Source organism: Pseudomyrmex gracilis, unplaced genomic scaffold, assembly GCF_002006095.1.
Source record: "Pseudomyrmex gracilis isolate BER0280 unplaced genomic scaffold, ASM200609v1 scaffold_63, whole genome shotgun sequence".
Taxonomy (NCBI): domain Eukaryota; kingdom Metazoa; phylum Arthropoda; class Insecta; order Hymenoptera; family Formicidae; genus Pseudomyrmex; species Pseudomyrmex gracilis.
In genome coordinates this window covers 401,091-428,651 of record NW_018020647.1, presented here as the reverse complement: position 1 = coordinate 428,651, position 27,561 = coordinate 401,091, and the positions used below count along the sequence as shown (strand labels likewise).

Genomic DNA, 27,561 nt, shown 5'->3' with positions numbered 1-27,561 from the left:
TATCAATATTACTATTTAGAGGATTTTCCTCTTAAAATAAGAAACTCTTCTTGGCGCCTATTTTAGTATAAAATATACTTAAAGTAAGTGGGATATCCTCAAAACAAGAATACAATTTTTTCGGTGTACTAATTATAAATGTATTATTACTAATACGTTTATAATACATTTATAATTCATTTACAATTCATTTACAGTTCATTTATAATTTATTTATGATACATCTGTTATTTTATATTTATATATATATTAAAATGATTTTTTACATATGTATATTTAAATTGTCGATAATATTACAAATCAGAAAACGGATAACTCCAGATATTCAAAATTTTAAGAAGTGGTAAGGCAGTTGGAGTCAAAGCACAGTTGTTGTTGTGTATAAATGTAATAATGAAGTTCTTTATTTAATAGTTTGCAAAAATGACGTCGATAATATTGTTGTATATCATTCGTTAGTGTTCAGTTGTTAAATTTCTTCGTCGCGTCTTTTAGAAAGAAAGAAAGAGAGAGAGAGAGAGAGAGAGAGAGAGAGAGAGAGAGAGAGAGAGAGACGGTGAATCTCTTAAATGTCTCTCTCGCATGAAAGTGCAGGACTTTATTATTTTTTTTTCAGTGTATTCGAGATTACTCTCCGGCAGACCAGGCATAAAATCGCAGGGATTTTCGTTTCTGTGAGTACGGAACTCGCAAAAATACGGTAATGTCATTCACATCGGGATTCCGATCGAAAGGCGCGCGTAAATAACGGGGGAAAGGTGCATGCACACGCTGTATATTTCCTCTCGCAGCTGTTTCTCTCGCGCACTACTAATCACACACATTTTCTCTTCTCGTTCATTTCTCCACGGATTCTTTCTCATTTGCTTATTACTCTCGATTTCCGTAGAAAAATTTCTCTCCGCTGAATATTTTTTTTTTTTTTTTTTTTTAACAAAATAGTCAAGAGATTTCAAACTCTCTCCGCATACGCGGAGATGGCAAAACAAAAAAATGATGACAGAATCAGAAAGCAAGGAAATTAACGAGCAACTTTTGTCACTTTTCGAAAGAAACGTGTAGAGAACAAATATTGTTGGATATTCGAGCGCGACGATCAGATTTGTTTTTCGCTCGCGAGAAAATGACGACGTGCACAAAAAGGCGCGACGTTACGCCGAGCGACTGATTACAAAATTCAAATTTTGCAAAAAAAGACGTGTACATCATCTCCGTGGTGCTTGGCGATGTTCGCCAACATTTCTCGGTAACGGTAAGCGGTAAGAATTTCGCACGAGAGCTGCGGGGCACAAGAAAGGTCAGATTCCAGACGTTTTATGGCGAGAGAAGTACAAGACCGGCGTAGACACAAATTGCCTACCTGTCGCTTGTAAATAAAAGATCGGATCTGCATTAAAACAAACGACCGTATATGTAGAATATATTTTCCGCGTGTAAAGACACAAGCGGTCTTAACGAGCTACGAAACAATAGATCTGTTGTTTTCGCTGCATTTGCTTCACGCATTTGAGATGAAACAGTATGATATGTAATTGCACACTGGAGAAAGAGAGAGAAAGAGAGAGAGAGAGAGAGACAGAGAAAAAGATGGAAATGAGAAAAGTACAAGAAACTCGACGGAAAGACCGACAACTCTAACGTGTACAAAGTATCCTCTCGTTAGCGAGGCATATTTCATCTCGCAACGTGCGCACTCGTCACGCGAGATAATTTCTCGGAATAATGGCATTTCGTGATGATCGGGTTTCCCCGTTCAAACTTCCTTCCCTTCGAATCCCCTCCCCCGGAGAGTTTCGGTCATTTTTCATTTTTCACCGTGAAAATTCACGGTTTTCTACGCAAAAAAACAACGTACAATTTTTTTTTTTTCGCAATGCTCTCGAATAAAATTGGGCCAGTGCCATTTATCATCTCCCACATTTGGAGATCGTTTCGAGCGGCGCTCGTGGCTTTTACCTTTCACCACCTATGTGCGCGACGCGATGCGCTCGCGCGGAATCGAATTCTTCCTCCCGTGCAGCGCTCCCATATATCGTGCGACTTTCTTAAAATCGATCATCGCGCGTTATTTTAAATCGATGTCGGAAATCCGCTGGAATTTATTTATTTGCGCGCGCGATGCGACTATATATATGTATATATATATATACGCGTAAATAATGAAGATCCCGAATGAAGATAAGCAGCTTTTTCATTTTGCAACGCTATTATGAATGGTATTTAATGTGTGACGTAACGGTATATTCTAATACACACACACGTGTAATTTATCTTGCGAAAGATCGGATGCGCGAGTACGGCGCGTTTATTATTACGTACAGATGAATAGTGTTTTTTTTTTTTTTTTTTTTTTTTACTTATCTTCGATCTGTACTAAATTTTAGAATGGAGAAAGGCGCGCGAGAGAATCGAATATTTTTAATGCGCGTCCCATATATTTTCTCCGAATTTAACATCTCCTTTCGCGAACACGAGTATCGATTTCGGGGTCGTAACGTTTTTCCGAGCTAAGTGTGTAATTATAAAGGGACAGACTGTTTTATACGTATCACATGTCTGTGATGTATCTGATATCAGGTCTACCGGAAAGTTCTGTTCGTTTTTTGGAATAAAACAAAATACAAATTTTTCTTACCGTCAATAAACTTTATTAAATAATATAATTGCCATTATTATTAATGGATTTCTTGCCAGCGTGAGAGCAATTTGTATATCCCATTTTTGAAAAATTAAGAAAAATTTGTATTTTGTTTTATTCCAAAAACGGAAACAGAACTTTCCGGTAGATCTAATATATACAGAACGCTCCGAAACAAATCTCTGCGCATGTGGGAACAAAAAAAAAAGTACGTTTCTGCGAAAGCGCATTTCCTCTTGCGCACCTTGCGCGATACGTCGTATACCGTTTCCGTCTTCTTCGGGACACTCTGTATATATGATGATTCTGTCCGTGGTCGTATCTAAGGGGGACGTGAGTTCAATTCGTGACCTGCGGATCGAGAGAACCGGCAAGCGCGCCATGACGCGAAAGGTAATCATAGACAAGAGCGTGCCTCACGACCGGTGCGCGCACTTGGCTAACTCTTGCGCATTTTCTCTTTTCGACTTATATAGGTTAGGGAATAGACTTGATCGATTGGCAAAATTTTTTCTTGACTTATACACACACACACACGCACACACACACACGCACGCACACACAATATGGTGGCGGTATTTCTTCGATTTTTCTCGTTACCTTGAAAATTGTATTATTTTATACTATATTGCGAATCTATTTTGCAGCTTGTATCTTTCTCTTTCTTTGTATATAATCGCTCAATGAGAAATTGAATAAAGATTAATTTTTCACGCCGCCTCGTCGGTCGACCGCCAAGTGAAATATTAACGAAGGTGAATGGGTAGGCAGGTGTCTGCAATCGGGATAATGACTATTACACGCGCAGTTTAACTCCTTCCGCTATATGTGTCGGTACGACGTGCGAGCGTGCAGTATATATATATATAGACACACACAAAACCTTGTCTACTAATTTGTCTACTACTACTCGCGTACCTATTTTGATTTTTTTTTTTTTTCTATCTTCTTTCTAACATTTTCTTTTTCAAAAAAAGATTTACAGCGTAACCGTATGAAAATTCTCGAGTAACTAGCAATGATATTTTTTTGCCTTCGACAGCATTCGGCGTTGGGACAAGGTTGGAGGATCTATATGGGGCAATGCGTGTCTCGTAAGGCGGGCGCCGTCGTCGCAGCATCCGGTCATCACAACTCGCCCTCGTACCGTATCATGGACAAGGCCCAGAAACAGGTGAGAGCTAGCTGCGAAATTCGTTTCGCAGTTTTCTTCAACCTTCAAAGGAAGCGGAGAAACAATTGGAAACAATTTATGTTCAAGACACCGCGAGACTTGGCGCGTAAATAAAAACTACGTAATTTTATTACGCGCGTAAAATTCTCTGAGAAGCACGTGTGAAAAAAAAACTTCGCTCTTCCTCAGCAGTTCTTATCATCTCGATGGACGTTGAACCCCCCAAGGTCCGTGCGCTCAACCCGCGCACGTCGTTCTCGAGTTCCTATTCTTCGGCCTCGCGGGTCGCGTTCACTCAACTCTGTCCCTCCGACTTCCTCCGTTATTGTATTTACGCAATTGTTCACCGGTGGCACCGCGTGGACGTGCACGTAAACTCTCAGGTACGTGTGCGTGCGCGGCACCTACATTTATAGCGTTGGAAAATCTAGCTGATTGCACGGACGACCGGCCGAAGGCTGCGTCCGAAGTTCAACGCCCTTCCTCAACCACGATGATTCCTACCCGCAACGGTATCGTCTCACCCGCGGAAATATCGCGAGCGTATATATCGCTCGAGTCTGTCGCAAACAACTTTTCAATCGCTTCGCTCCGTTTGTTTCGTTTGAAGAAGACGCGCGCGAATTTCACGCACTTTTTTTCTCACATGATTTGTATTTTTCTTATTTAACGACGTGAAAAAGATTTGTAATTAGCGTCGCGCTGATCTTCCGTTCTTGTGTCTTGAGCGATTATTTGCGATTGAAATCCGCACTTTCAAACGACGTTTTTTTTTACAAGAAAGTTTAACTCTCGGCACGCTCGAACGCTCACCCCGAGCGTATTAATGTGTATTAAGAAAGCTTTTTATTAACCATCGAGAATGCCGGAGCAAGATATATCGATGGTATCCGCTTTCAACGTTTCAGCACGCGTTCACTTTCTCACACGCGATTCGCGAACGAATTAATTATCTTCGTACGTGATGCGATAAACACGTCAATTCGTGTTTTTTTTTTTTTTTTTTTACGTTTAAACGCAATTACGAGGTTGAGAACCTCGCGCTCGATTCCGTGATTCTCGATGCGCGAGACGCAACGAAAAAAACCTGTACCTGTAATAAATTTTATAGAAAAAAAAAAAAAACAGCACCCAGTGTCTCTCTAATTACTCGCGCAACAATATTGTCTCGAGAATTATAATTAGTCCGTGAGACATGAGTGAAAATTGATTTACGGCCAAATTGTCGTTCAACAAGCCGCTAATTTGCGCTAATTTGTAACATAACTTGCGCGGTTTCTTCGACGAAATCATCAACGGGTAATTCGCTTTGCGCTGCTTATGTTCGCGCGTAAATGAACTCTCGTCTTTTTCGAAAACAAAGCGCGATAACGGGTAATACCCTATTTGTTCGGATACACACGCCACGCGTCCGATTCTTGCTTCGGCGGAAGACGCCTTGCTTTCTATTGTTCGCCGTCACGCGGTCGCGCCGCCCGGCCGGAAACCGTGAGGTTCTAAAAACGCGACGACGCCCGGCACCCAACGGTCGCGTGTATGCGCACGGTTCAGGTGTGAAGAAGGAGAAATCGCCCCGAGGATTATTACGCTCTCCCGTGCTTTTCTCTTCCCATTGTTCTTCTTTCTCCTCTCTTTCCGCGCGTTTCCGCGGTTGTGTCGATTCGCACGGCGCGATCGCGCTTGCTCCCGATCGAGCGTCGTCGCGTCTCTCTCTCTCTCTCCTCATTGTGTTCCTCGATATATGTATATATATATGTAATATTCTGTCTCGTTAGGCGCCCCGGAGATCAAGTTCTTCTATCTCGTCGAGATTGTACATCTACAGCGGAAGCACCTTTCTTCTTTCGAAGGTTGTATATACGCGAATAGACTGCTGCGTACACGCAAGAAGGTATCTGTGCGTGAGAGAGTTCAAAAACTCGCGCGATGGACGAAACGACAAAGTCTGTCTTTCGCGAAATGTCTCTTCTTTTGTTATTAACGCTAACTAACGTTATCGCGAGATAACGATAAGGTGCGTCGCGAAGTTGATTATACGGAATTAGATGAAAAATTCCACATCATTTTTTTGTGTCGGGAAATATCTCGCGAGAAGAGAGTTCTTATATATTGCGCGGAGATTGGAAAACCTCCGATCGTTTCTTCGCGTATCGAACAATCTTTTCGAGCAATTGATAAATCAAACACGGCGAATGCGCGTGAACGGTTAACGAATTACAAGATTTGTTACGGAGAGAGAGGCGAGGGAGGAAATTTATATCATATTTATATCGCCGACTTGTATATCATCTGATTCACTGGCGGAAACGTTATAACACGTTGCACATTTCTGCGAAAAACAAAAAATCGCTTTGTCACAGAAGTTTCACGTAATCGTCATTACGTCGCAAACTTCGAACACAATCGACTGATAAAACAATGATGCGTTACCATTTAATGCGTCGAACTCGGTCGCTGAATCATCAAGATTGCAAGATGGTACGTTAGAGTGTCGTGACGTGCAGAGAAATCGATTCGGAACAGAAAGGAGGAGGAGGAAAAATTTCACTCACGGACACGTGGAAACGTGACTTTTGCTTCGCGAAATAATTCTTTGATTTGATTCTTGCAAAAAGAATATACATATATTCGCCAAAGAGCGTGTAAACGCGTGAGTAGATACAATTGGTATTTAATTACACTGAGAAACAAAAGTTGTTGAAGTAACAAAATAGTATTTGATTCAACTATATGCAGCGGGTCACACGGGCTGTCAAATGAAATATTGATTAATGTTAAGAAGATATCACGTTTCAATAGATATATAATATCAAATTCGAGATAATCAAAGGGCTGTAAGAACCGGTTGCAGGATGGAATGCAGTAAAATAATCACAATATTGTTTGTCCAGACGTTTCGACTAATATATTTCAGTCATCTTCAGTGGATTGCTTGCATTTGAATCTCCTCAGATTTAACACTCAAATGATATATAATAATAAAGATATATAATAATTTAGGTTTATACCGAAAGACAATTTAGTTGTTTTAACAAAATTATAATTTGCTTAAATACAGGTACAACTTTGAATGTACAACGCAATATTTTGTCTGCTTATAAAAATAAACAGTTTGATTAGATGAAAAATACTTGGTACAAAGAAATTCAGATTACATTCAATTAAAGTAAATGACAATTGCCTATTTCATCTTTTTTAACAGTATCTTTTATTTGAAATTGATCACAACTTAACGTTCGACAAAACAATTCATGGTTTGAGCGAATTAAATATGTTCGTTACCACTATTGTGTTTAATTCAACTTGTACGAATTTGTTATCTTTATTACCATATGCTTGAATGAAAAAAAAAAACAAGATATTTCAGATAAAACAAACTGAAACTCAACTGAAACGCATTTAGTTGAGTTAATAGTATTTTTTTCTCAGTGTAGAGATAAATAGAGATAACAAAGCCAATGTGCGCGTGCAGCTCCCACAAGTGCTGTGACATTCGAAAACGATAGTTTCATTTGCAACAAAGAAGTTGAAGTTGAACCACGCGCAAGACTGACTTCACGCATTCACCCCCTCTCGCTTCTGCGTCAAGACACCCTCTATATACAATGAGGATAGGAGAGACCTAGGCGCGCGCGGGGGCGCATCCGCAAAATCAGCCCTCTTACGCCGTCGTTGTGTATGCGACGTTGCGACGCCGGCGCAAACGGCCGGATCGATTCCGTCGTGTTCGCTTTTACATCGAAGCTCATTCGACGAAAACGAGCGAGAGCGAGCGAGACGACGAAGGAAGAACAAAGACGAAGGCACACACGGGGGTGACGACGACGACGACGACGACGAGGACGAGGACGAAGACGGCAAACGTCGGTGCGCGGCCGCGCGTTTCTGCGCCTCGACGTCGCGCGGGCATCGCACGTCGTTCTTTACGATGTGACGTATCCCGAAGGAGAGGTTCTTCTGCGCTGTCTCTTCGCGCGGCTTTTCTCAACGATAACGCATTTTTCGCATCATCGCGCGCCGGTTGAGAGAAACAAACCACATGTGACGATGTGAGCTCGACGCAGCTTCGACGAAAACGTCAAATTCCCGTGAGAGATCGATCGAGGGAACACCGTGTGTGTGTGTGTGTGTGTGTGACATTGGCCCGGAACAACGCACACCGTCATGGAGTACCGGTACGGTAGCACGAGATGCGAGGAGGACTCGCTGGAGAACGAAAAGGGCACCGGCGTTGCGGTAAGGGATGCACACGCCCGTGTGCGATCGTCAAGATCCACATACGATACGTGAGACGTTCCACTCTCCTTCGTCGAGAATCCTCCTCTCGCGAGCTGTTAAACAAAAAAAGTTGCCGATGGGAACGTGTCACCCTCCTCCCCCTTCCCCCGTTCATGTGGTGTCGAAGTGCCGGTTTGATCCTGACCGTGTTTCAAAATTACAAAAAGGAAGATAAAAATGAAAGAGTTTTTTTTTTTAGAAAAATCTATCGAGAGAAATCTATTGCACCGAATGACGCAATGTTATCAACAATGTTTTTCACTTTTTTCTGCTTGAAGATTTTGTTGTTTAAAGTTCCAGTGTTTAGAGTAGATTAGGAAATGTTTCCTTATCGGCGACTTATCTCTCTCTCTCTCTCTCTCTCTCTCTCTAATGACTTAATCGAATTTGAGATTACGTTCGAATTCGTCTTGTCTCATCTTTCTTACGCTCGTTACATAAAAATTTGTATATATTTAAGTGTACGTATTTAAAACGTTGCACACAAACGCGTTTTTTTTTTTTAATGCGAATCAAACGTCTTTCATTCGGTCGATTTTAGACCGAAACGCTGCCCTTTTGCCTTTCGCAAAAGTCGAGCGCGAAAATGAATCAAGGCGCTCCCGAGCGTCTTCACAGAGACGCGCCCGAGAGGCGCGAACGCAATCCCCAGATTTGTCGGATTGCCGCCGACTCGGTTACTCTATTTCTGGAGTTCAAATGGGGGTTTGGCCGCGCGGCTGTGCGTGATGGCTCGGACGGGATCAAAACGACATTCGGCTAGTCGAGCCACGTACACACGAGAAAGCTGTTGTTGGTGTTGCGTCGTCGTTGTTGTTTGCCAGTCGTTCGATAACAATGAACAATGCGTTGTTCGCGTGCATATTGTTTCAAACGGAGAGCTTTACTCGCGGCGGGATGCGCCATCGGCTCGGCGTCGTTATATAACGCCGTGCAACTGTGTAGGATTATCGATTAATATTGTTGCAGCCGGGAAAACACGCAGAAATCCGGCTGTGTGTGAATTTCAGGCCCCGAAACCGCGTGGTACGTATGCGCATTCTCTGGGACAACTCCGAAATATAGCACAAACTAAACGAAATTATTATTGACTCGAAAAGAGTCGAGCAAAAAATCAACGCTAGAATTATTAATCGAACAAAATAATTTTTGCGAGAAAAACAGTCAAATGAGAAAAATGATTTCATTAATCTTAACTTTAATTAATTTCTCCTCCGCATATCTATCGTTCGCTCCGTTATCTTTCCTCCTCCTCCTTTTATCTCTTGCGCTCACAGACTACGATCTAACGATAAACTTGTTGTTTCTCGCTGTTTCAGAACGACTTACGGGGTTCTTCGAGGCGCGGCACGTCGCACACGCGCGGCACTGCAATGTCCTTCGGCTTCCGGCGACGACCCGCCAGCGGAATACCGATGCCGATAGCGAACTACGCGTCCACAGCGGTCAACGAGAAGAGTCTGTTACATCCACGATCAAAATCGGCGGGCCCGGAGCAAGATCGCAGACGGATTACGGATGACGATAACACGATGATTCACAATTCATCATCCGGCCGATCGACACCGCGACTGGCACCGCCGAAAAAGGATGGAATCGGCGTCAGAACCAATCGGTTCGGTTACCGACAGCCGCAGAGGTTTACCAACAAGGTCGGCGACATCTGTAACAGTCACAGCATCAGTCATTACAATCAAGAGAAATTACAACAGCAACCTCCTCAGCAACCGGAGAATTATTTTGTGAAGCAACAGCCGAACAGAGTCGCGCCGCAACATCTGTGCAGCACGACGGCGCCTGCGAAACCTCGCCCGTCACCGTCGAACAACGCGACTTATAATACTGGCGTCAATAGTAATTCAATGACGCAGCACGCGGACACGAACCGACGAGTCTCAGGCATTCCGGAACCGATTGGCAGGTACACTCTGCACACCAGTCATCTACCCTTGCCACAGTACGCTGTGCGAGTGACCGATTCTAACCCCAAGATCGCCAAGACAGCCGCGAATCAGAGCAGAAAGATATCTACGTCAACGTTGAAAGGTTCGTCCAGTTCAAAAGAGGGCTCGATGACCGAGGACTCGGGTGTCAGCAGCCAGGCGGCCGGTCTGGAAGACGAGAGAATTAGATCGATCGATTATATGGATGAAGGATCACTGAGAAGACGCGGCATTGGCAGACCGAGAAATCTACGTATGGTTGTGAACGGAAAGAGCTTTGATGTAAGAGACGTTCGGGACGACGACAGTACAGTCACTGAAATCTCAGTGATTCCATTGCCCAAGTCATTCGCAAACACCGCGGTCAATTTGAATACCGGTTTCGTTCGCGAGCGAGCCACGCAGTACCAACGAATTGTCAACAAAGACAACAGATACACCGACTCGACCGCGTCAATGTCCACCACATCCTCAGAAGGTTATGATGAGGGTTGTCTGAGCGAGGAAAAAGTTTATAAAGATCGATCGCGCACGGAAAAGATTCCGTCTATCAAGTCAGACTTCAGTCCGCCCAGTTCAGACGATCCGGAGTACGGTCATGGCGAGGCTATGGCGGACGAATACTCATTGAGTTCCAGCGACGAATGTCAACGTTCCAATTCGATTATTACGCAGCACACGCAGGGAATAACCGTCGCTGCGAAGAACAACGCGACGCCGAAGAACACATTGCGATCGGTATTGCTCACCATCGAAGATCCGGCGTTTGCCGCTGCCGCCGCAACTACGACCACTCTGATAGACGACGAAACTTCGCCGGTCGACAGCTTATTCGACAGTCCCACCGCTAGCATCACTCAATCAGACGGAAAACCCTCCAAGAAAGATGAGGAACACGTGCACGAGCGCTCGGATAACACCCTCGAAGACGACAGTCCGGGCACGCCGACGAATGCCTCCAACTCGCTCAGCTTGTCCGAGGGTAGAGAATTCTTCGACGACGAGATCGCTGATCAGCCTGGATTGATCTTCGATGACAACAACTCAAGAGGCAGAATCGAAACACAGTCCGCAATGGGGAGCCGAGAAGTAATCACCGAGAATAGCCATACTCTAATCGAGACGAGCTCTAAGATGAGTGAGTACCGTATTATGATACTATTTTTAGATTTCTCGTGTTTTCCAACAGCACATCCGCGAATAAATGAGTTCTCATTGAAATGTTCTAACAAAAGATAATTCTTGACTAAGAGACTTAAAACAAAAAAAAACAAAAACAGATAATTTTTTATAGAAAGTTTTTTGAGACATGAGATATATTTGATAGTTAGTTTATTAAACACGTATACATTTATATGTATGTGATTTATGTTTATAGACGGTGCTCACGTCAAAGGTGTGGTGAATAGTCCTCATCACGGACAGCGTTTACATCGTTCAGGAAGCGTGGACACTTTATCACCTTGCGAATCCATCGCCTCAGATGATTTAATGTTGGATTACGACGGCAGCGACGCGAGCTCTTACGAGGATCAACAGCGGTTAGCATTAAATTAATAACTTGTATAATGATAAGCAAAGTCATTAGTGCAAATATAGAGAGTATATATATATATATCATTGTCGTCTCACTCAACATGTTTGTTTTATGATATTTTAAATCAGATTAAATTCCAATCCCGCGTTGCACGAGCTGGATGACGCCACCATAATTTCCGAATTGGAAGCTCAGGGAGAAGAAGTGATGAGACAGTGGAGTTCATTGCTGAGCACCGCGCATATGCAGGAGGAGGCAAATTCAAATTGCGCCAATAACAATTCCATCAACAGCACAGCGGGCATCAATAACAATCAGGCCAACAGCGAATCTGGGTGTGTATTTGCATAATTTTCTTTTTTTACCTTGTTTGCTTGCATTTAGTCGGAAACGTAAAAACTTCGTGATGCACGACGCTTCTTCGGGGGTTGGAGATAGTAACGTAGTATATATATACTACTACTGTGTGATTAGAGTCACAACGCGTGACGTTGCACTTGCAAATGATATGTAGATTATGCAAAGACGTTCTTCTCCTCAGTGAACGAGGTTTAAGAACAGACGATATTGCTTCCCGTACATGTCAGTGTTCTTGTTTTCCTTTATATGTAGATTAAAGTTGATAAAGTACTTCGACGTACCGATAACTCTATTGTTTTCTGTTTTTGTTTATGTGCTTTTTCACATTTGTGTGTGTCGCTTAGATATTTGATCTCTTTTTGTGTCTCAATCAAATACGTATATATTATCAAAAATCTTTCTTTCGCGATTATGTAATGGCGATTGCAACGTAATCCCGACTGCACAGTATTTTGGTTTGATGCGGTCTCGATCGAATTCTCCAATAGAAACTAGTAGTACGAAGTGTAGAAATTGAAAAAGTAGGTAGACATTGTAGCAGAGGCTTTAATTAAAAAAAAAAAAAAAAAAACAGTGAACTACGTAGGACGATTGAAAAGGTACCTTGATCAATGGCTGTGATATACTTGAGTAGTCGATAATATGCATTTTATACAACAAAAAAAAAAAAAAGGAGACATCAGATGTGTCAAAGATGTGTCCACTCGAGCACTGAATTGATTGATATGTATTTGCTCTGTGCTTCTATTGTAACTATACGCAAACAATATTTTCACATGAATCAGTTATACATGACTTTCTGAATTGTTTGTATGTCACATGTCTTGTGTAAAAAAAATTCTGCAAAGGTGAATGCCAAATATATAAAATGTAAAAGTTATATAAGAAATTAGTGTGTAATATTCGAGATCTCTCTCTCTCTCTCTCTCTCTCTCTCTCTCTCTGTCTCTCAGCTTTACATATATATATTTCTTATATTCTAATACACTTATACTATGATACACTTAATAGTACTTTTTTTTTATGCGCACATATATTAATATTTTTTCGTATGCACCGGATTCCGCAGATACATGTCTTTTAGAATGATCTTTTTTTTTCAGTTGAGCGATAAATAATTTAGTAAAAGTCTTTAGAGAGGAAGCGAAATTTTTTTTTGTGTCCTCCACATTGTGCATATCATTATTAACTAATAAACGCAATAACACAATAATGCTAATTGTGATATTAGAGTTTCACACACAAACAATGTTAAAAACTATGGAGAGAGTCAAAAAAGTTGGTTATCGCAATATCCACACGCACGGAAAGACCGCAAACGCGTATTTATATATAAGTTTCTATATAGTTTTCCATCTCTTTTCTCCTCTATATGTTTTCTCTGATAATTAATTAAAACGACAACGTTCTTTGGGTAATATTGTACCGTAGAGACAACACACATTTTTTTTTTTTTGTATCGCGCTTAAAACAATAAAAGTGTGCTGTCATAAATTGCCATAAATTTCGAGTACGTCATGGCCGCACGCGCATAACAGCCTACTCTCTTTTACGTCGACGGTTCTGTTTTACTCGGTGGCTTTCTCAACAAACGAGAAAAAATTTCTACATATTGAAATTCTTGTGATAGTTGTGTTCTCTTTCTATCTATCTATCTATCTCTCTCTCTCCTTCGAATTATCGCTCCCTTTCCTATAGTTTCCCATTTCGTTTGACTTTGACCGATATTATTGAAGCTTTCATCGAGACGTGACATTTCGTACTTGTCCTGTTTTGTCAGCGTTTTTCGTTTCATTTTTTCATTAAAAAAAAATGATTAGTGCTCAGCAGGTCTTAATGTGCGTTCGAACAAAGGTGCTAGATTTTCCCGCAAAATCGTTTTGAACAATGTTTGCTAATATGTGTAGGTCTAGAAAAAAAGAATTTTAATTGATTTGTGGGCTGAAATTGTGATTTATTGCTGGTAATTTGTGATACTTTTGCACTCGAGAGTTTTAAGTAAAAACGTATTGCGAATACTTAGCGATACATCAATTGATCTCGTTCATCAGATTATATACTATTTTGTTCTTCCCCATCAGGCTTAACGTGCAAGACGTAAACGTGCGCGATAGTCTTATTTCCTCTCTCCTTTGTGCTTGTATACGAAATAAAAACGAAAAAAAAAAAAAAAAAAAAAAAACAATGCTCGCATCCGTCACCACAAGAGACGCCACAATTCAGCGACAGTATTCTGTGTTCTAGCGCGCTAGTAAAACGGGTGAAGCAATTGCAAATCCCCGATGAGGACTCCGCGGGTGGAGACTACTACCAGCTGACATACCCTAACTAGCGAGCGGAGTCCGCCGGTCCTCCCTTGAATGTCGACTAAGCAAATCCAATAACCGCACGCAGCCGATTACCGAGACATTGTAACGATATAAATGATTACACAAGGCGCAAGTTTTATTCGTGAGTGGTTGCGTTACGTAAAAGAAAAAAAAAAATAAATTTTATATTCGCACACTCACAGCTAGTTGCCTCAAACTGATTTCTACCGGTGAAGATGTTGAAAAAAAACATCTAAGTCGCGCACAATAAATAAACTAAACTACTTTCACCGTGTAAGAAGAAAAGATGCATTTATATTTCACCTGAGCGTGGACGCGCGCGCAACCACTCATGACTTAACAAACAGACATTGCCCAAGAATGAGAGAGAAGCGGGGTGATTGGAAAACTCGAGCGAGGATTACCAAATAAAATGCATACGGTTGTTGTGCAATTGGAAAAACATTAACTAACTTATGGTTATGCGCTTGCGACTTTTTGCTTAGGGATATATGGAAAACAATTTAGAAGGGAGTGACTTGTGGAATATTTTTAGTTTAGCAATAACAGTTACCAAAAATTTAGTTACGTATAAATAATAAAGTTAATGTGACTCAGAGAATTTTTATTCTCGCAAAATGTGTTAATATCGCGATTTATTATTATTATTATTATTATCAGTTTCTATATGTGATTTTTTTCCGGTCAAATAATTTTATGCGTTTTGACGTAAAAATTTGTAGATATAAATTTTAGTGGCTATTTTGACGAGACTTTGCGTGACGTTTGTTGTCGTTTTTTTTTTGTTTTTGTTTTTGTTTTTGTTCCTCAAATTATCAACTGCGTTACGCGTCTTTTTTCTTGCTTTCGGAGCAAAACTTTATAATCTGCTCTAAGAGAAGAACCTTATATAATAACGACTACACACTATTAATCAATTATCCCATCCCACCCAACAAGAATTTCTTAAAAAGCCCGTTTTGGGCGAAAAAAAGAGAAAAGGTGCTACCTCAAAGGTACTAGTTTTCTAATCCTCGCGAACCTAAACTCGAACCTACATCTCATTGATTTATTTCTCTTTCTTTCATCTATAAACGAATAATCTAAAGGATACAACATGGCTTAACGTGATTTTTTCACGATACATAAAATATATATTAAGCAACTTCTTGAGACTAAAGATAAAAGCGTCCTTATCGTATAGTCGCAAGATTACTAATTTTCAAAGTATATAGTATCGAGGTGTAGTCGAGGTATAGTATAACTGATATAATATAATAGAATTATAACCCACCGAGAGAAATGTGTGCGCCCCGCTACATGTGAGCCGCTTGAATTGAAAAAGAAAGAAAAAAAAAAGCGGTTCTTCATTCTCTTACACAAAATGGACACACACAATCTTTAGCGCGGATGTGTATACATCGAGACATCGTAAATATACACACAATGCGGATGCGGTGGCGAGAACACGTAATAGCGAGGATGATAGAGATTATTTTTCCAATTTCGTATTTTTCCAGTACGATGGTCAAAAGAGTCGAGTCCTTCCAAAGTTTGTCGTCCTGTTGCGCGATTCAAAAGCACCATTTAAGAAAAAAAAAAAAAAAAAACACAAACAAACAAAAAAAAACAAACCCGACACTTCCGACGCAAAACTCCCATTCCGCACAAGTAGACGCAATCTAGTCCTTCCATCTCCCGTCTCCTTCAACGGCCGTCTCATCACTTTTAAAAACGCGATAAACTATTAGTACCACTTAACATGTAGATATAGCACGCAGAGGATAATCGGTCCGGGGTTATCCGCGAGAACTTCCATTGTGACTAAAGTATTAATTAATCGTACATATATATATATATATATATATATATATATATACACTCGTGGCATTATAGAAAGCAGCTGTTTAGGCGTAGACGCGTAGCTCGCGAGAGCGGTCTTCCGTTTGCGAATTGATGAAACGGAGTTGATTAAATCATCTCGATGTCATCTCGATGTCACACATCTCTCCTGTTTTAGAGTTCTCATCGTGAAGAATGAGAACGCGACGGCTGTAGAAATACGCGACACTAAGATAGAATAGAATTACGTTCTCTCTCTCTTTCTTTTTTCCTCCCTTCTCTCTTTTCTTTGTTTTTCTCAATTTTATCAATGAAGTATAAATTCGAAAAGAATATTCTTTCACATTCCTGAAAATCTTCCGATCTTTCAATTCTCTTGTCGTTTAGTTTTTAGCGAAATATCTGCTTCTCTTGATCCTCCCACAGCCTTGTGGGAGCTTATCTCTATTTTTCCGCTGTGACCACGCACCCACGAAATGTTCCTCGCGTTATCGCTCATTCCCAATCCCCCGATACACGATATGTACTTGCCGTTATTTTATTACATTCAATTTTACGACCCTTTGGTGCATAAACAACTGAGAGAAATACGATTATCGCGTACATAAGCACACAACAGTCTTTTATTTAAAATGGACACCTCGCTTGTAAAGAAATTGAAGCATAGCTCTTCTCTCGCGCGGCAGCACAGCTTTAGATAAGCGTGTTTCTTTGAACACGCGCGAACTTTATTTAGTTCCACATCGGATTGCGGAACTAAAATAGCGTACAATATTGTTTTTTCCTTCAATATTAGACGCGCAGGGAATATGTCGGGAAGCATTATGAAGAGGCTTGAAGAGCGTTCTCTCTGCGATTATATATATGCATCTTTGAAACCGTAGTACACTTACACACGCGCACACACATACACACACACATATGCGGAGAATCGCAATTATATCGACGCGCAATAAAAAAAACATATATTTAAATACAACGTACGTTTATCTAGTATAGTACGTCAAAAAAAAATAATATCGTCACCATTCTAAACTTCGAACAATAGCTCGTTGAACTCTTTTATTCCTTTCACTTCTTCGTCCTTTTCTTACTTATCTTTATTCTCCTTCATTTACAATGTCCTCTTTCGCGGATTCTCTCGCGTACTTTCTCATCTTCGATGTTTGGTTTTCGCTATTTTATTATTTACATAATATCTCCCCCCCCCCCTCAAACAAATATTTCCTCGTAAACTCAATGTCGATTTGTTTGTGACAAAATTGATTTATTTAGAGAAAAAAGCAAAATCTTTGTACACCGTTTCGGTACTTGTATCCAATTTATATCCAAAAAAAAAACTGTGTACTCTCTCATATATTCGTATAAATTGTAAGAACAAACAACGTAAGGCGGATAAGAAAAAAAAAAACACGTGCCGACTAGTTTCAGATCATGGAAATTAGGTGCGAAGCATAATGAGCATGAATTGTAATACTTACGTACTTTTTGTCTTCCTTCATGTGTGCGTAATATTGTAAAAGCGTACGATTCTCCATTGCATTATTAAAAACACACTTCCTCTCGTGAGACTGCTTTGTTCTTTATTTCATCTCCATCGCGCGATATACGGGTCGTAATAATATACCATTTGAATTTAACAAAACAGGTGGAATTGTTAGATTTTAATAAATATTTTAGAAACTCTCTCTCTCTCTCTTTCTCTACTTTATTATTTTGTTTTACCAAAAATTGCAATATACAAGATTTGATCTGCGAAAATAATTTTAATATCTGTGCGTTACATTTCCGAACAAAAAAAGAAATTATCACAAACTTATTTCGACTACATGAAAAAATTTATTTATAAGATTTATTGTTGCTTCTCCAATTTGTAACTTGATACTGGTGGCGTATGAGATAGAAAAATAAGAGTCTCAAAAAAAAAAAAAATGTTCATCAGTGACTTTGTGAGATTCATCTCTTATCTTTCGCCATTTAGTTTCGAGCGAAATCACAATCATATCGCGGGTGAGGTAAAAATTGATAGTTTTGCATCTATCTTCCTAGCGTTTTTTAATAGTCTCAGAGCACGCGAGATCGAATTTGGGTCACGGAGGGTTAATATTGCGAAGGAAGTCAATTCTCGTCGTCCGCTGCAACCTTGTCGTGAAAAAAAAAAAAACCGCAGTTTTAACCCGTTCGCAAACCACACACACAAACCGGTTTCGCTGGACCGCGACTATGACGGACGGAGTCATCCACGTGATGTAACGAGACTCTCGCGCGTCGCGAAGAATGAACGAAGTGAAATCGATATTCACTCGGGGTGGAAAATAAAAGGGATTCGATAGATGCGGCGGCGTGAACTGCGTCGTTTTTTTTTTTTCAGTCGCGCGGCGACGGACTGAGAAGACTGAAGTCGAAGGTAACCGGAAATCTGATCGACACATGTGTCTGGTGTAACAACAACTCGAAGACCTCAGTCTTCGGCGATCTTATCGTTAATCAGAGCGTTACTAGTTAGCCGTATATTGATATTTTTCTCCCGCTTTCCTCCGTCGTTCGCGCGCAGGTGTTGTTGCGCGCGAATTTTTAGACTTCTCGCGCGAGAAAAGAAGAAGAAGTCTCGCGATTTGCGACAAAAAAGTTTCGAATAGAAATGACAGAAAAATAAAAAGAGACAAACACAATATCTGTTTTTATCGGATACATTTTTCTCGAGCTAACATTTCAATTTGTTTTCTCAGAGAGAGAGAGAGAGAGAGAAAGAGAGAAACGAACGATCGCGCGGCAATTTTCATTTTCGGATAAGTCGCGCTTGCCGTAGCGGAAAGCACTTTACTCGATGCAACCACGGTTTTACCACGTATATAACGGTTAATTCTTTCGGTCTATTTACTAAACATCTCTCAGCGATAAACTCGCCGTAAGTCGACGGCAGAAAATAGTGCCGCCGATAAGTCCTTGAGGAGGGACTTTAAAAGTTCTCGGAAAAAAACTCCCGCAGAGCGACTTGAAAACGCGAAGAGAAAATTTATTCTCGCTTTAAAAAATTTTAAACAAGTCGATTAATAAAAAAAAAAAAAACCAGTGATTAAAACAAAAGCGGAAAAACGTCGGGAAAAATCCTTAATTAGTCTCTCCGCGCGTCGGGAAACCGCGAAACCATTCCATTGTTGAAAAGCGAGCAGACCGAAGTCGAGGGGATGAACTTGGCGAGAGAGGGAAAAAGCGAAAAATTTCCCGAGGGTGCGTTTGCTTTCCGGTAGACCGCTCGGGAAAGGGGCGCAAAGAGCGTGCCTGGGATATATCGTCGGGAATGAAAATTCAGAGCCTCATAAATCCCGGATTCACGGCGCTGGAGCGCCAAGTCGACGGCGCGGCAAAGTCGTTCGAGAGAGCGAGAATTGCGAAGCGAACCGTCGAGAGTGAACGTGTTTAAGGGTCGAAGGGCAGCCAGCTGGAGTATTGATCGCGCGCGTTCGCGGAGACGAATCTGCGGCGAACGCGGATTCCTTTACTGTCTGACTGATACCATAATTTTTCGAACAAAAAATTGTTCCCGGTAATAATAGAATCATAAAAAAGAAAATTTTTTTTTAATTACAAAATCAATTAATAATTCGGCAAAGTGTCTTTGAGCGAATAATTTTTGTTTTAGCGCTTCAAGCGCGTCGGATGTCCGCCGACAATAGCAGCGCCACAAGTTCGCTGCAATTTTCTTTCTTACGCTTGGATAAAAAAGAGTTGCTGACGACCGAACACTTGAGTCACAGTTAGGATAAGACGCGCGCGCGATACGGCCGATAAGAATAATCATCTTTAAAAACGCGCGGAGTGATTCACACACAAGTGTTTATATGTTTCAAAAAAAAATTAAAGTCTCACAAAGGCAAAGTTAAACCCGATGATAAGGCAAATATCGGTGTGGATAAAAGATCTTCGATTTGTTCGATTTAGATAAACGAAATTTTTAAGTCGTTGGCACGAGTTACGTTAATTTTAACAAAAGTCTGTCTTCTTCCTCGCATGTTGAAGCGCAGTATATCTCGCTAACGTATCAAACAAAAACAAACGAGCAGGAAGAGCAGCTTAAAAAAAAAAAGAAAGACATTTTCAACCACGAGGTGGTCAATCCCCTCCGGGAAAAGGAAGACAAAACTATCGCAAACTTCGCTATCGCAACTTAGCTTCCGCAGCTTTTTTACATTATCATCCCCACCCTGGTTGGTTGTGTCCACCTCTGTCTTGTCTGTTGTTTCTCTCGCAGCTGCTTTTCCCCTACCGCGCGTTTCCCTAGCTCCGCGCGACCGCTTTCCTCTCGCTCTCCCTCTTTCGCCGCTCTTCGTCAGCCACCACGACGGTGGTATCGAACCGGAGCTCTTCGCCGTAGTGCGAGGTGCGCACGCGCTTCAAAAGCGCGTTATCCCTCGGACGGAGGGATCCTTCGCGATCCTTGTGCCTGTCTGCCGGTCGTCGGTCGGCGTTAAGTCACTTCGGTGTGAACCGGCTGGTGAACGTCGCGCTTCGCCCGTCGAGACGACGACGGTGCCGATTTTTCGCGTGGATGCACGTGCGTCGCTCACATTCGCTACGGACTCTCGCTGTCGATCGCCGCGCGTCGCGACGCCGCTCCGCGTCGATCAGACGCCTCGATGCGACGCCAGCGAGCGGACGCCTCACTTTTTATCTTTTGCACGTCGACGTTTTAACTTTTCTCATTCGGAAGTGAGATTGTTGAAAAAAAAAAAAAAAAAAAAAAAAAAATAGATACCGTTGTGGCGTTACGAGTGTTAGAAGTGACATTCGTGTGTTCGGATCGGCTTAAGAGAATAACCTCGGCGTTCTCTTGGAAACGTCAATGATCCGATTAGAAACGACGATTTTTGTTTTTAACCTTCTGCGACTCTCTTACGATAGAGGATGACGTACGCAAACATTTATGTTTGATTAAGCGTGAGTTCAGGTAATAAAAACCAAAAAAAAAAAAATTAAAAAGACGCAACTCTCGTTCTCTCGGTCGGTGTGCTATTTAAACTTTTATTCCCGACCGTTCTTTTTTCTTCGTGCGTCATTGATGTCGTGTAAACTATTAGCCAGCCGGAGAGTGCGGCTTGTTAAAATGCGCGCTATGTGCATTACAACAACACGCAAAAGACCCCTCCAACAATCGTACACGACATTTAAGAATTCTCTTCTCCGTGAGGATTAATTTTCCCGCGATAAATCAAAATTGATCATCTGACACTCCGCGACTAGAGTCTGTGCGCGAAATCGATGAGATTAGCATAAGCTCGCTCACGCGATGCGCTACTTTTGGAAAATGTCAAAATTTAGACCGCACGCGATATTTAAGAATTCATTATATCGAGAACAAGAAGAAGAATACGTACGATTATAATCTCTCGTTGGAAATAGCTCGTCATTCTTTGAATTGATGAATAATTAATTGATAACCCGATTCGCGTTCACATTTATTGTGGCGTCGCAGAAACAAACTGACCGTATAGAAACAATTCTGAAATGTGCGTTCTGCAATATTTATTTCGTTAAGAATAACTTTCACTCGGCGAAGGATGACTCAACTTCTTTCAAGCATGAGATATCATTGTTGTGAAAATGAAGAGAAAAGATCAGGAAAGAGGTAGGAACGCGAATCGCTGTGACAAAAGAATTAGAAGTCAGAATTGTTCGCGCGAAGACGACGCTGTGTGAGAATTGCGAGAGATAGAGAGAAGAATTTTAAGTATCCAGTAAAAAAATAAAATCTGTGAAACACAAATAACGCTTTTTGTTTTTTTTTTTAATTTCTTCTCTAGCGCGCCTAACTGTGTCTCCGTAATTTTACAATGTAAACGACCGCAGTCTCGTCAATCAATCCGCAAAATAATATTGCGTTACCGTTATTCGAGCAACGATCTTAAGATCGATCTGTGTATCGTGTTCACTGGATCTTTTTTTTTTTTTTATCTCCTTTTTTTATTTGTGTCGATCGCGCGCTTCATTTTCACGTTCTCGCATAGTCGATCCTTGGGTTTCGACTTACGTCATTATCCCGTACAGCGGATTATTGACGATTGTAACCGCGATGTGTCCTTTTGAAAAAAAAAAAAAAAGGGAAGCGCGCGCTTCCGATTGAAATTTGCGTAAGAACTTGCCGCGAGAACTGCGTCGCGGAACGACGTAATTAAGATTGCAAAAAAGCAACGAGCGTTTCACGAAAGTGATTGTAACAACACCGCGTGTTCGCCGAATTACTCATCGCCTGCTCGTATCTCTCATTAGATCTCTAGCATTTAATCCCCTGCTAGCTCGCTCGCTCGCTTTTCTCTCTTCGTTCTTCACCGCGTCGCGTCGCGAATTTTCTCTCTTTTCACCCTCCGCGACTCCGTAACACCGCGGTCCGTTAATTCCGCAAAGCTAAATATGCCCCTCTCTGTCCGAGAGTTTCATTCTCTATTTACATTCTTGCACACATATGAAACTCACCGGCGATAAGTCTCGGCGACTTCTCGCAAGTATACGTCACTACGAGATGTCACTTTCGTATACAAAAAAGTTTCCAGTCGCGCGTAACATTAAAATCTTTTCTGATTTTGACAGACCGTTTTTTTTTTTTTTTTTTTTTCAAAGTTTTTCACAGTTCCAGAGAATGAGATGGAAAAATATTGTCTCTGAAAAATGAAAATAAGAACTTGAATTTAACAACACGCACACGCACACGTGTGTAAAACAATATATCACAAAAGAGAGTGGAAAGGAAATTTAAAAAAGAAACTTAAAGTGAGAAAAGATCGCCAAGAGTGTGTTTGATATTGTCGCGAACCGATGTGATTCGTGAGGGGGGGGAGGGGGGGCGACTGTCAGACGACAGAGACGGACGACGAAATTCTGTGACGCGATCGTCGTCTACGCCGGAGGAGGATGGCATCCTCGTCGTCCGAGAGCTCGAGAGGCGCCAAGCGGCGCACCAGCGGCCTGCCAACGGCGTCGCGCGTTCGCGTCGGCCACGCGAGTCTGGAGAACCACGGTACCGTGGAGGATGGACGCGATTCCGGTCTCTCGTCCGAGAGCTCGACGCCCACGAATGGATCGCCGCCGCCGCGGCAGCCCAGGGCGCCGACGAGCAGCGGCGGCCAGGTCGTCGGTGCCAACGGCGGCGCGGCTTCTTCTTCCTCCTCAGTTCTACCGCGAGCCAAGAATAGTTCCGGAAGGTACTCTATCTCTTCGGGAAACGGAGTCTGTGTCTCTTAAGATATATTTCCGAATAGCGCAGGGAGAGAAGACACACATGATAGCGAGGCGGTGACTGAGATTAAACAGCTCCCCTACGCGCGTTTTCTTCTTTCTCATCATTGCGTGACCGCGATGATGAGATGAGACTCGCGATAATGCGTAAATCTGTCGCTTCCTGCATCCTTGTCAAGTGGTTTCTTCTTTTAGAAGTTCTTGTATTACATTCACTATTGTAGTATCTTGCCATATATGTATTTTTTTTTTTTTTTTTTTTTTGTTTATACATGTGGCGTATTAATTTTCTTAACTCAATTCCACTGATGAAGAAAATTTAACTTTCGATGGTATCATCATAGACAATGTGATTTTTTTTATAAAATCCTGAGAGTTTCTCGCGTGATGGTAATATGAGGGATCTCCGCTTTTGTTTCAGAATCGGAAGTGACAGGATGTCAAGGTTGCTACGCAGCAGATCCGGTACGGAGTCACCGCGCTCGTTAGACAACATGCGCAACCGACAAGTTTCTAGTCCTATGAGAACATCGGGAAATGTAAGTTGTGCGATTTTATAACACAACATGTTTCTCGTTACAAGTGGTCTTAAGCTTTAATTACATATAACTTACATATACGTTTGCCGTATTTCTGTGTAATAATTTTTTTGATATTTCTTTTTTTTTGTTCGCGCAGGCTTCATCCCCGTGCATCGATTCCGGAGACGAGGCGAGCCTCAGGATAGATCGTGGAACGTACCAGTACATGTTTCAGGACATTGTCTCGATAAAGACGATGCTTCTGAAACTCAAACGAGTTCTTCAGGAGGTATATAAACGCACGCGACGACGTTTGCTTCATTCCAGTTTCTCACTGTATTTCGCATGTCGCTTTTATGCAATGAAAAAATACGTGTTTTGCATTTTTATATATAGTTTTTGTGTCGAAAAATGAAGCAACTTGAGTTACAGTTTTGCATCCACACATCCGCGCGACCGCAAGCGTCATTCAATTACTTACATACACACACACACGCGCATACACACATACACACACATACACACACGCGATGTTTTTGTCTTCTTATTAACACGAAGTTTTTTGTTTTTCATTTTTGTCGTCGTCCTTCCTGATTTTACATCTCAAGTCAGGAGAGAACGATTTGATGAGGGTACGTTGCATTGATTTTCTTTACATTTTTTGTCACTAATTTATATCATCTCCCCCACGCATGTTTATATTATTAGTTTTTAATTATCGTATGCTTATATATATATATTTTTTTTTTCATTATATGTATGTATACATATATTTTCATATCTATGGGTTTAGTAAAAATTAAAAAATAAATAAAACTTATATATATATATATATATATATATATATATATCATATAATTTATATATAAATTATATAGAAACTATTATATAGAAACATTGAAAATAAATGTACAATTTACTAATATGCGATATCAATTTTTAGGAAGAAACTCTCAATCCATTCGACAATTTGAAGGTTGGTACTTTTGTCTTTTATAAAAAGAGAGAAATTCGTTTGAAAGAAAAGTTTAGTTCGTGATAACTTGAATGTTTTGTTTTCAAATCTTACTCTCGATTGAAGTAAAACTAACGATAAAAAATTTGTCGGGCCGACAAAAATTTTTCACAGAATGGCCTCTTCTGTAACCTGAGCGAGAGCGGAGTTGGTACCACTGACGTGAGCACATCACCGGGAAGCGGCGGTAGCAGCATCGCGGACGAATTGACGGACTTGAGAAGACAGGTTGTATTCCTTCAGGGCCAAGTGGAAGATCGAGATCGCACCATACAGTTGCGGGATCGCACCATCGAGTTACTTGAGGTAAATAACGAGGTAAATTCCATCGCGCGATTAATCGTATCCACACTCTGTGCAAAAAGCTCGCTCGAACGGAACATTATCGGTAAATTCATTCCTAATATGTGTAATATTCACAAAACACTCTTTCTCTTTGATAATCGCATGAAATTGACGGTGTCGAATGTTAAATTTCGCAGCAAAAACTTGCGAAACTTCAAGGACCTAAGAACGGCGACGCTCAGAATTTATCGACGCGCAATAACAACGGTCTTTCCTCTGTGGACATGTGTAACGCCGCTACGCAGACAGAGAAGGTATCGCTTCATATTCACTATTTATTTTTTATCTTGTTTTGTGTGGCCGCATAAAATTGAAAGAATCTTTTTTTTTGACTACGTCCGTAGATACGTCCGGTGTCGGCGGGGCCTTCGCTCTTGCAATCACTCCCGCAGGATGGTGTCATGGGGCCTCTCGTTAGGTGAGAGTTACTGTTATATATTTAGTTCGAGATGTTCGTGTCAACTACAGTTTCTCCAGATATATACTTAAAACAAATATTTGTTTAATTTTTTAATATATTTCTTATATAAGATCGTGATCGTATTTTAAAGATTTTTTTTTTGTTGTCATTATTACGTGCGTCATAAATATAATAAATGTCTTTTTGCTGCTCTGGTCTCTCGGCTGATTCTACATGAAGCAGCTTCAGGATCGGGAAGGTAGAGTGCGTCAGTCTGTGTGATTTGCTATTGGGATATGTGCTCCTATCTGCATTTAACGCCCTGATATTCATGCATTTGTTCTATCTTCGTGGCACTTGTTTTGCCATTCGTTACTGATGATTGTGTATTTATTTTGCATGAAATTTCTTACGTAACGAGCTTGTAATTATTTTGGTTTTTTTATTTCCCTTATCATCAAGTCCGATGAGTCCCTTCTTCATTTACGAGATATAAAATAATCGAGCGATTACATTGCGTGTGTGATTACTGAAAATAATAGCCTAATCTTTCGTTATATAAGAGTTAATATGTAAAAGTAGGCGATCTTTTTCGAGTAGACTGTACATATTTTTGCTTGCTGTTTACTAATAAAAAACGAGATGTTCCTGGCATGTGGTAACATATAGAAACTGTTTATATCTCAATCATTAGCGAGACATATAATTATTACAAGAGTTGATTACTAAAGTTAGCTTTGATATTTGTCAATTATATGATGCGATGATGTATTCGATTTACAAATTCGTAATGTTTCATGCTACCTTGAATAGCCATGTGCGGTGAGTGTGTTTGATGATTCTTTACACTTACGACTCGCAAGTTATTTAATTACACTTAACTTTACGTTAGTTTTTTTTGCATCTCGGTTGATTATATATCTTCTTGTGGTGACAACTTTCTCGATAATTATCTTGCAGTTGGAGTGACTCGTCGGACCATCAGCGGCTCTCGCTGCTCTCCGAGCTTAACTCCGCCGGGAGCCATCGCAAGCCAACCGAACGTTTACCTCATACGTTAAGACTCCGTCAAGAACAGATCCCGACACGACGTGTCAGCGCGCACGCGAGAAGACACTCGTCGGAGAGCGTGTCCGGCTCGCCCACCAAGCCGAAGGATTGTACGAAACCGCCTTGCGATTCGAACGATTTGGAACAATGCGATCAAACAAAGATAGAAGGAAATACGGTCAAGTCCCTTATACCAACACCTAGGAAGCTTCGGTTTTAACAACACACAATAGCGGTGCTCGAGCAGCATGCTCCACGTGTAATAAAGTTTCTCACGTTTCGGACGTTCGAATCTTCGAAGATCAGACAATTTTGATAAATAATCTTTAATTGTGAATTTAATCGTTCGTTCTATGACTCTTTTCTGCAGATTTTCATTTGAGACTTTTCGCCATGTGCAGAACTTTTAAGTTGATGTGACGTTATAATCCAAAACGACCGCTGCGTATCCAGGAGTTTTTGTATCGAGAATAATTTATATAAATTACACATTACATGTAAGTTAACATTTTGTTTTTTTTTTGTTGAATTGCACCGTTATAAAATAGTTTAATTTATCCAGTTGTATCAGTATTTCATTTCACTCACTTGTCACCGATTCGAATGTCCAAAACAAACACAAAAAACGATCTCGCGTCCCATCGCTGTCCTTTCTCTTGTAATTAGTTTTCTGCACGCCACGAAGTTCCTGTAACGCATAACGACGTCGCGTTCGTCTATAATATAATTTGCTGTTGTACTTATCGCGAAATGTGAGAGAAAACGTTAAAGTGAATCCGTCATTTATTCTCGAAAGGATAATATTTTTATGGCGACGTTGCGATTACAAGCGCGCAAGTACAGGTGTTGCTTGTTCCGCGTTGTCATTGTGATCTCAAGCGCAAAAAAAAAAAAAAAAAAAAAAAAAAAAATTAGAGAA

The 27,561-nt window shown here is 41.0% G+C and overlaps 1 protein-coding gene across 9 annotated transcripts in view; it reads left to right on the top strand.

The window, feature by feature from the left end:
* LOC109854357 overlaps nucleotides 1-27,558 on the top strand; it is a 28,736-nt gene extending 1,178 nt beyond the window's left edge. The window contains exons 1-15 of one of the 9 annotated variants that reach the window (XM_020427369.1): nucleotides 2,982-3,031; nucleotides 3,681-3,812; nucleotides 9,410-11,171; nucleotides 11,412-11,574; nucleotides 11,699-11,905; nucleotides 23,733-23,850; nucleotides 23,990-24,121; nucleotides 24,441-24,464; nucleotides 24,776-24,808; nucleotides 24,962-25,153; nucleotides 25,330-25,446; nucleotides 25,537-25,610; nucleotides 25,833-25,851; nucleotides 26,406-26,414; nucleotides 26,553-26,646. In XM_020427369.1, coding sequence (XP_020282958.1) covers nucleotides 3,020-3,031; nucleotides 3,681-3,812; nucleotides 9,410-11,171; nucleotides 11,412-11,574; nucleotides 11,699-11,905; nucleotides 23,733-23,850; nucleotides 23,990-24,121; nucleotides 24,441-24,464; nucleotides 24,776-24,808; nucleotides 24,962-25,153; nucleotides 25,330-25,446; nucleotides 25,537-25,610; nucleotides 25,833-25,851; nucleotides 26,406-26,414; nucleotides 26,553-26,561 — 3,003 coding nt within the window. In that variant the 5' untranslated portion in view covers nucleotides 2,982-3,019 and the 3' untranslated portion in view covers nucleotides 26,562-26,646. Of the gene's footprint in view, nucleotides 1-616; nucleotides 675-2,981; nucleotides 3,032-3,680; nucleotides 3,813-7,682; nucleotides 8,049-9,409; nucleotides 11,172-11,411; nucleotides 11,575-11,698; nucleotides 11,906-23,732; nucleotides 23,851-23,989; nucleotides 24,122-24,440; nucleotides 24,465-24,775; nucleotides 24,809-24,961; nucleotides 25,154-25,329; nucleotides 25,447-25,536; nucleotides 25,611-25,832; nucleotides 25,852-26,405; nucleotides 26,415-26,552 lie in introns of those variants that run through there. The other 8 variants (XM_020427370.1, XM_020427371.1, XM_020427372.1 and 5 more) reach the window with 8 other exon arrangements.
* Nucleotides 27,559-27,561: the final 3 nt, after the last annotated feature.